Below are 9,868 nucleotides of genomic sequence, written 5' to 3'. Positions count from 1 at the left end.
ACTGATTACTGCTGCAACTGAAAGCCTGAATACTGCTTAAGTAGAGAGCCTTTTAGAGCTGTTGTGAGGCTGCACAGAGGAATGGATGCTGAGATAATTGTAAGAGAGCCAGAGTAGCTTCCATTTACACGTTCCCCCAAATGTCAGTGAGTCTGATTTACAGTAGCTATAATTCTGGCCCATCTCTGGTCAGAAGCCTCTGAGCAATGTGTGGGGGGTGCTTATGAGAGGCTTGAGAAGCTTCCCATCTCCTGAGCATCTCTATTCCGCTTGGCTTGCTTAGGGCTGAGCTCAGTGGAAGTGATTTCAGCAGGGGGTTTCCTGTTCCCCATAGCAGTGGCAGATAAGCAGCTTCAGCGGTCCTGTCGAGCGTGGCACAGGCGGGGACGAAACAGTTTCTATTCAAGATGCAGTGAAATACAGGGCTCAGAATGAGACCCTTGTTTGTACTGGAGAATCCACAGCATTAACTGGAGATTTACCAGCATCAAGGGCACCTCTATCATTTTAGCAGCAAGTAATTAGTCTTGATTTCCTGTGGGGAAGTGGTAGCCATGCTTAACAATTGCTTGTTGATTTTTCTTTCCTGGAGGCACAATTAGGACATTGAAACCCTCCTTGTGTCATACATTATGCAGGCGTAGGTTTATACTTCAGCTATTATCTCCCCGTGATTTACTGCAACCGTTTGATTTGAACACTTCTCTTTGTCTAAGTAGGTTGATTCAGTGGAGTTCAATGTCTGGGATATCGGAGGCCCGGCGAGCATGTCTACAGTCAATCAGTGTTTCTTCACAGACAAAGCATTGTACATAGTGGTATGGAACTTGGCACTGGGGGAAGAGGCTGTAGCAAACTTACAGTTCTGGTTGCTGAACATTGAGGTAAGGAGGCACTGGTGGTCTCTGGGGTATCCATTTATCAAATAGTAGCTCGGCACACAGATATGTGATATTGCAGATTCTTTTTGGTTTGCTTTTAAAATCTCTACAAGCCATGAATTTTGCATAGCTTTTGGAATTCATTTTCCATGACGCTGTAGGCGTATTGCTATATTTAATGGTTTAAATTTATCATTTGCTTTATTCTCCCTCACACGCATCAGAGAATGAAACAAAAGCTGATTTATAAACCCTTGCTAAGTAAGGCTGAACATACTTATTTTGGAATTAGCGTGTGACCACAGTGTGCTCCAAGAGAGCTTGGAAGCATTTTCTTTCTTGTGTGGGTTAGACACACATTAGTCTTGAGGTTACATTTTTAACACTTTAGATTCAGGTAAGCTAGAGAGTATCTCCTAGACAGCTCTCAGCTGAGAGTCAGAGCTGCAGTGAATTTAGTGGTCTTGATGGATTTTTATGATACCGTGTTTGTAATTTTTTGTCAATGTTTATTACTTGATATCTGCCTTAACATTGCACACACAGAAATGGACTCTAAGCTGCTGCCTTTCAAAAAAGAAACATCTTGACATTACAAAAACCCAAACTAGATAACAAAACCGAAGCATAATTACAGTATTTCAAAAATGTGTGAGTTGCCTGTGTCCTTAATAAATCCCTGCGAGCACATAGTAGCATAGGAGAAGATACAGACAAAGATGAAGATGCTGGTTAAAAGTATGGACAAGTTTCTGAGTACACAACAATTAAATAGATTAGGCCTCTTCAGCTTGGGAAAGAGGCAAAGGAGAAGGGCTGCGTGTAGACTTATCAGGGATAAGGAGAAAACCACAAAGGAGTCTCTGTTCATGGTCTTTTACAATAGAAGAATTAGAGATCAAATGAAATATGAGATGGTAGCTTTGAAACAGATAATAGGAAATATCCTAAACACAGATAGCCAACCTGTGGAAGAAAAATCCACCAAGCACTGTTAATTCAGAGATAGAGTCTCATGCTGAGGAGGTTGGTGAGCTGCTGGATACTAGGAGAACACACCAGGGAAAACCTCTATATGCTTTCCCTGTGCCTATACCCTTCATTAGCCTCCAGGCAGAATATTGGGCCCAGTGGGCCCTTTGGTCTGACTTGGTGCAGCCATCGCTCCTGTGTCTGCACAGGGCTCGAGTTTGGTGTCATTCAGATTCGAGATTTCAGTGGGCATCACAAGAGACAAATGGAATGGAAACGTGCAAATCAGCATATGTTTCTGAATTTTCTTGTCGTCAAAGTCGTTTGGATCAGCAGGCTGATCCCTGCTTAAGCCTGTGCAATCCCATTGTGTTTGACACTGCTTTCCGTGAAATCAGGGTACATTCTAGCCCTGTCACAGTCATGGAAGAAGAAACCACAGGATCATCTAATCAGTTCCTTTGCCCTGAGTCAGGATTAAGTAGCTTCAGATGTTTCTAACAGTTTATGCATATACCTCTAGTGGAAAAATTTGTATAACTTCCCCAGGTATCCATTCTGGAGTGTAACTGCCTTTCTGGGGCTATCAAAGCTAGATTTTCTAGCTACAGGTTAAGCTGACTTCTTTTCCTTTGGACGGACATAGTTCCCATCATTTAGCTGACTCGTAGTAACTCAATACCCCGTGGCAACTCCCTTTATGTTAAACCCTGATGTAATAAACCCAAACTGACAGTTTCCTGCTCTGCAGTAGCAGCAGATGATTAAACCGTATTCTGCAGGAGAACTTCTGTAATACCCAGATCACTTGTTGCTGTTGTCAAGCTGCCACAACAGGTTGCCTCTAATTTTTATTTTTATATATATATATATTCCATTTTATTAATGTATATGACTTCCCACTATGAATATTATACTTTTCACACGTCCTCACTGAATTTACCACGATGTCATCTGGATGAGATCATTGTCAGTGTTTTCTCTTACAGGCCAAAGCTCCAAATTCAGCGGTGTTAGTGGTGGGAACACACCTTGATTTAATTGAAACTAAATTCCGCGTTGAGAGGATAGCAACTCTGAGGGCATACGTTTTGGCTCTCTGTCGGTCTCCCTCTGGATCCAGAGCAACTGGCTTCCCGGATATCACATTCAAGCACCTACAGTAAGTACTTGTGTCTTTATGAAGCTATTTTATGTTACTTTAAACAATTTTGTAACACTTGATCTCCTTGGCAACAGAACTGATTTGAAGACTCGTCAGCATTGCATTCCATCTATTTTTGTCTGAGATAATGTAGTATAATCAGAGAGAAGTTCAGTGTTGCTCGGGGGTCTGATCATGGGGCTAAGAGCTGGAAGCTCCAAAGTCATGACCTTGGCCAGCCTGTTTTAGTGCTCCTGCTCCACTCGGGTTTCTCACCATTAAATGGTGATACAGTTTATTAGTCACAAGGAGAGAAGGTACAGATTAATTAATGCTGCAAAGCTTGAGAGCGTGACTGTGACAGGGTGAGTGCTGTGGGCTTTGTTTAGGAGGTGGCTGCATGGGAACTTCTTGCTATCTGATGCAAAAACACAGCTCACGTGGCAGTGTTGGCAGGATAAGGAGTGGGTCAGCTCCCTGTGCCCCTGCTACTCCAAACCTGTGCCACCCAAATTCTCCGTGTGTGATAAAGGAGGAGTAGCATTGTCTGCAAGATCGGTGTCAGTCAGGCTGTGGAGTCTGATGCCGCTCCCTCCCTTCAGCTGATGGAGATTGCCCTTGGGGAGAGGAGGCTTCTCTGGCTGGGAAAGAAGTGGATCTGTCAGCCAAGGGAGTGCACAGCACAGGGGGAGCGTGGATGCAGCAAGCTGGCACCAAGCAGTGTGAAATTGCCAACGCCTGGGGCAAGAGCAGGTGGTGGCTGGCAAGTGAAGAAGGGTGCTGCAATGTCCCCAGCTCATTGCATCTGCTGCCTGGCAAAGGCATCGGGAGACCTCCCACGCTCTGTTCTGCAGACACAAGGGCTGCGTTGGGCATCCAAGCTGGCTCTTTCCTGTTAGGAGGAGTACCAGGGACCCAGTGTGAGGCACAGAGACTCACAGTGAGAAAGAGAAAGCTTTGGGCTTTGGTCTCCTCGAGGTTCTTTTCCCATCACCACAGAGCATTGTACCATGATCTCAATAGCCCTTTCTCAAGGGGGTCTCCTTTCACCCTGCCCCACATCCCGCACATTCCCCTTCTTCACCTTCATTCCCCCCTGCATTTCCTTCCAGTCAGAGTTGTGCCTGGTTTCCTACCTCCTCCATCCTGTACTTCTCCTTCACACCCCATCATCCACCCCGATGGTGTTGAGAAAGACTTGTGTGGGTGAGCCCAGGGGGCTTTTATCAGTGCTGGGCCTCCAGCATCTCAGTGAGCGCACGATTCCCGGTGCCACTGATGACTGAGGTTTAAGATAAAGCATGTTGCTTACTGAGGTTTAAGATAAAGCATGTTGCTTTAGAGAAGGATTTTCTATCTGCCACAGGAACATGTGTAGGATCAGTTAGAAAGCCCCTTTGTTGGAGACTGTGGAAGAAACTGTTCTTATCCAGCCCACAAAAAGGCCAAGAATAGTAGGAGCTGGAGAGAGCAGGTTTTGAGCTGTTAAGAGATGATGCAGGCCAGCTTTTAGGATCTAAGCATCAATTCCCAGACCACAGGATCCAGCTGAGCAAGGGCCGGAATGAGGGTGGGAAAAGGTGTCTGGTAGTCATCATCGTGCCTCTTTGATCTGAGGCGGGGAGAACCGGACTTGTCTCCAGTGATTGTGTGAGCACAGTGTTTTCATCCTTCCTGCAGTCCCTTCCAAGGATGCGTGCAGCACTGGAAGGAAAAAGGGTGATGACTTTGGTTGGAGTGCCCAGAAGTGTGGTTGGAAGTCCCCAGAGGTCACAGTGCATAGGGGACAGAAGAGCAGCGCGCAGCAAATTAAGCAGCCACAGCAGAATTTGGCCTAATAGAACTTTTCCAGGCTTCTTCGTGTTTTTCTCCAAAGCTAAAAATGCTCACTGACAGCCTTCCTCCCATTCATCCGACACAGGAAATTTTAAGTCACTGATAAGAGAAAGTGAGCCTGGAAAGGAAGCCAGTGTGCTGATAAGGTTTGATAATCCTCACCCTTGCCTGACTTTTGCAGTGAGCTCTCATGTAAGACTCTGGAAGGCCTCGATGGACTCCGACAGCTGATTTTCCATGTCACTTGCAACATGAAGGACGTCGGCAGCTCCATTTGCTCACAGAAACTTGCAGGGAGATTGGTGAGTACTGTCTTGTCTAGAGATGTTTCTTACCAAAGTGGGGCTTTTTGGGGGCTTGGTTTTGGACTGGGAGTAGAATTTTAGGAGTTACTGTTGATGCAGGAGGCTTGTGACGTATATTTAAGATGGCTATCAGGCTTTGGAAGACAGGACTATAAGATCCCTGTAAAGGGGAGATGACTTAGCCTGTTCATCTCCCACAGAGTGATTGGTGTCTGATATTAATCCTGCTATTTTTCTTATGTGGCTTGCAGATACCAAGAAGTTACCTGAGTCTTCAAGAAGCTGTCCTTGCAGAGCAGCGTAGGAGAAGTCACAATGATGATGTACAGTATTTAACAGACAGACAAATAGAACTGATCATCGAGCAAACACCAGGAAATGATATCAAAGACTACGAAGACTTGCAAACTGGTAGGTCAGAGCAGACCAGTAATTTCTTGAAAATCAATGTGTGTCCTACTGAAACATTCCATGACAAATGAAAATAGAGGGGAAAAGCCCCCACCAGATAATTGCTGTGTAAAAAAAACCTACCCAAAAACCAGTTACAGGGTGCTCTACATCTGTGTAGAGGTCACTTTGGAAATTAGTGAGATATAAAATTAGTAATGGGACTTTAGGGAGAGGGCTGGGAAGCTTTTCGGATGGTCTGAGGCTGCTGAGTTGTTTTTTCTTTTACAAGCTTTGTCTGATTTTATTTCTGCTCTGTTAAGAATGAAGGTTGCCATAGTTTCAAAGCTGTCTTCTCTGTAGGGCCCCAGTCCTGTGGTCTTTATAGAGGCCTTGCTCTGCAGGAGCCAGGGAAAGCCCTTCCCTGTGAGGATGGCAGGAGGAGGGTAAAGGGGAGGGTGATGGAAACATAAACACTGACTGTAAAGTTTTACAACTGAAGTGCCAGATAGCAGCACTCCTCAGATAAATGTGATTCTCTTGGCTTGGCTGTGTGCTGGCTGTATCTGGTATGGATAAAATTGCTCAGACTGCCTCATAATCTTACTCATCTGCGCTGTGGTTTCCTGATGCTGGTCTATTGATAAACTACAATTCTTTATTTTTATTTTTTTTAGCAATTAATTTTCTCATAGAAACGGGTACACTACTGCACTTCCCAGACACAAGCCATGGCCTGAGAAACCTCTATTTCCTTGACCCCGTCTGGCTCTCAGAGTGCCTGCAGAGGATTTTCAACATCAAGAGCTCCAAGTCTGTAGCTAAGAATGGAGTCATCAGAGCAGAGGATCTCAGGATGCTGCTGGTTGGGACAGGCTTCACTGAGCAAACCGAAGAGCAGTACTTCCAGTTCTTGGCCAAGTTTGAAATTGCACTGCCAGTGGCCAATAGCAGGTATGTTAATAGTTAGACAGGCTTAGCCAGGCTGGAATAAAAATGGTCATTTAATCAGCGGATATTAACAGACTTTGTCACTAGAAGCGGTTGTCTTGACAAGGATCTTGCTGTGAGAAAATATTTGTGTGTGTTAAGCAGTGTAATGGGAGGAACCCATCCATTTGGTCTGTGTTTCCTGGCAGGAGCATCCTTTAGGCCAATCAAGCTAGTGTGATAACTTCCCAAACCAGGTCTTTGTCCACTCGGTGCCTTGAGGCTGGTGACAAGGCAGTGACACTGCCAGGGGTGTGGTGATGAGCAGGTGGAAGCTGTAAGCGCTCGACCGGCACAACTGCAGCTGGGAGAGGATGTGAAGCTCATAGCTGCTGGGCCTGAAATATAGATGGGCCGGAGTCATCTGTTTCCAGTGAAAGATCCTCACTCCAGAGTGTGGCAGAAAACTTTGTGTAAATAAATAATGATGTCAGCACTGAAAGCAGTAGTGTTTTTATTTCTGGTGAAATCAGGAAAGTGTTGCTTCAGTAGCAATGTGATTTTCTCCATTTTTAGCCTCAATAGGTGTGGATCAATAGTTTTTCTAGAAGTGGCCTAGGAAACGTCACTCTCTTTAAATGTTAATGAGTCCTCCTCCCCTCTGCCCCCCGATCTCTTTTCCTCCGGGCAGAGTTCCCTGCTATTTTTCTCTCTCCCATCTGCTTGGCGACAGCCCGTTGTTGCGTTAACGGTGAAACCATCGTTGTATTGCACTTTGGATGTGGCATTTGCATTTCACTTCCTTACCCTTCCAGGACAGCGCGGCTGCATCGCCCTGAGCCTCTCGGGAGCTCTGAATGCCAGCACAAGTGCAGCATTCTCTGTGCTGTCATTATGCCTGTCACTTATCCAGTCCCGGATGCCAACAAATTTTCTCAGGCTTAACACAGATAAAGCAGCAATGTTTCTGCTTAGTCCAAAATGCCTTTTGGACTCCTTGTCGCTATCTGCCATTTTTTTTCTCCAAGGCAATTACATTGTCTGTGCCTCGGGAAGAAGGAAACTGCTTTTTCATGGCCTGCCCAATCTTTTTTGGAGCGATCCAAGCCACATTAGCAGAATATTCTTCCCACTGATGGACTGTAGCTATAGCAGGTTGGATTAATTTAATGTAGTAGCCAGACACAGAGCAGTTATTTGTTCCTGTGCTTCTGCAATTATTGTCTGGATTGCTGGATAGAGTTTCTGTGCAGGCAGTAGAGAAAGCAGCTGCCAGTTTCTGTTCTGAAAGGGTGGATGGGGGCATGTTTCACATATTTTCAAAATTTGCATTGGCTGCTGTTCAAGAGCATCGAATCACCATCTGTATTATAATCCACTATATAGATGTGGTCCAGAAGGGCCTCATTGGCCTTCTTACACTCCTAGACCTTTTCTTGGATGTGCTGGGGAAAATTTATTTGCTGTCATGCGATGCATCCGCTACCTTTGTAGAGCAAGAACCTTTAGTTGGATTCACTCCACTTTTCTGCCGACGGTGCATGTAATTTAGCTTTGTTCTGCTTGTTAAAATAGGGTTGAAAGTATGACCATCTTTATTGTAATTTATAAGTGAAGTGAAATTTTTTATCAGTTTTACATTCCAAAGATGTTTCATGGAATGGATAATTTGATCATGTAAAATGTCATCAGATGTTATGGACTGTGACATATGGAGAGAGCTGTAGTGTGGTGATGGCTGGTTTTTATGAGCTGATATTTCAGGTTTTACAGGATACTGCAGCTGCTAGAGAGAAAACGTGATAAGCTTAAAGCGCTGGATTTGTACCCAGCATTAGTTCTAGTTGTGTGCATGGTCCCTGCCACTGCTATTTTGGTCAAGTCCCTTGGCCGTTTGCCTCATTGCTGTCATTCTGTCCATCAATGATGAGCCCCAGATGCCGACACATTTTCTCAGGCTCAACACTAATAAAACAGCAGTGTTTCAGCTTATAAGCAAATAAGATTTTTGATCATATAGGCATTTTGGAATGTGTTTGCTACGGAAGAGTATCACTGTCAAGAGATTTATTGGCAGGTGTTGAAAGCCATAAGCACATAGTTTTCAAAACAGTTCTAGTCTTCCAAAAGGTTTTGGCTTCCCGAATGCTGGACAGGACAAATGAATATTCTGTGCTTACTGGGGGATCTGAAAACAATTAGAAAACTTTGTGGTCTTCTACACCAGCGTAGCTCTGTTACTTCCGACTGGTCAGGCTTGGATAACACCGAGTCTCTTCGACATTATAACCTGACTGCAGGAGAAGACTGAGACAAGTGATGTCTCTGCTGGCATCAATCACTTTGTCAGGGCTGTGGCAAGGAGTCCATCAGCAGCAGTATGGTGCAGCAGGAAACCCTGTCACGTTGGCCCATAAGATGCTCTCGTTCTGGGGCTGGGATGAGAGCCAGAGCAATCCAGTCTCTGCCTCATTGCCCCCTCCCACCGCATGTCCTCTCCCCACCTTCTGGGCTTACTGAAGTTGAGCTGCTCTAGGTTGTTTTTGCATTTACCTTCTGTTCCACACAGAAGCACAGCTGTAATTCTCTGCTTACTAGCAGGGCAGAGTAGTAAAGATACCAAAAAAATGAGTCCCAACATCACAGCTGTTCTAATGACTCTTATATTTTAATGCATTTAATTTGTGATTACACAAATGTCTTGCTCATTACATCAATTGTAGCCCTGTCCAATAGCCCTGGCTGAATTATGTAATGTCTGTTTTGCTTCTGCTTGCTTCCATACTGTAAATTAATTTCTCCATGTATTGCTGCAGTGCCTTTAGTCTAAAAGCTTTTTTATATGCAGTGGGCTGTGTCATTAAAAATCTCTTTGGAGACTGAACTGCCTTATTATCCAGTAACAATGTACTCACTGTTACAAGCTGTAGCTAAAATTTGAACTGTTGAATTTGATGTGTTTCAGCTACCTCCTCCCTCATCTGCTTCCTACCAAGCCAGCATTAGATATCCACGGGCTCTGCCACCAGACCACGAACACAGTCCAAAGGGTCTTCAAGATGAGTTTTGTCCCAGTTGGCTTTTGGCAGAGGTTCATAGCCCGAATGTTAATTAGCCTGGCAGAGATGGACCTCCAGGTAGGTGGCTGTCTCTCTCTACAAGCAAAATATGACAGCTAAGGTTTTTGTTCAATATAAATGTGAGTATCCACATCCAGTTTGCTTCGGTCACAGACTTCAATAACATTCTTTGAGTAAACAGGGAGAGATGAGACTCTGCAATCACAATCTGGTTCTATTTTCGCGGTAGTTGTCATTTAGAGCAAGAGTGACACTGGGGAAGAAGCTTGTGTTCTCCACAGCCTCTTTACAATGTGGTCCCCTGGAAGGTCTCAGTACCTCCAGCATCTT

At 44.8% G+C, this 9,868-nt stretch overlaps 1 protein-coding gene across 1 annotated transcript in view; it reads left to right on the top strand.

Moving 5' to 3' along the window:
• LRRK1 (leucine-rich repeat kinase 1) overlaps positions 1-9,868 on the top strand; it is a 70,692-nt gene that overhangs the window by 40,017 nt on the left and 20,807 nt on the right. Inside the window, exons 15-20 of the mRNA XM_010182311.1 lie at positions 720-884; positions 2,843-3,015; positions 5,015-5,135; positions 5,390-5,549; positions 6,206-6,482; positions 9,424-9,595. Of these exons, the coding sequence (XP_010180613.1) occupies positions 720-884; positions 2,843-3,015; positions 5,015-5,135; positions 5,390-5,549; positions 6,206-6,482; positions 9,424-9,595 (1,068 nt within the window). The remainder of the gene's footprint in view (positions 1-719; positions 885-2,842; positions 3,016-5,014; positions 5,136-5,389; positions 5,550-6,205; positions 6,483-9,423; positions 9,596-9,868) is intronic.

Source organism: Mesitornis unicolor, unplaced genomic scaffold, assembly GCF_000695765.1.
Source record: "Mesitornis unicolor isolate BGI_N332 unplaced genomic scaffold, ASM69576v1 scaffold10004, whole genome shotgun sequence".
NCBI classification, from domain to species: Eukaryota; Metazoa; Chordata; class Aves; order Mesitornithiformes; family Mesitornithidae; genus Mesitornis; species Mesitornis unicolor.
This window is presented reverse-complemented; position numbering and strand designations above follow the sequence as displayed.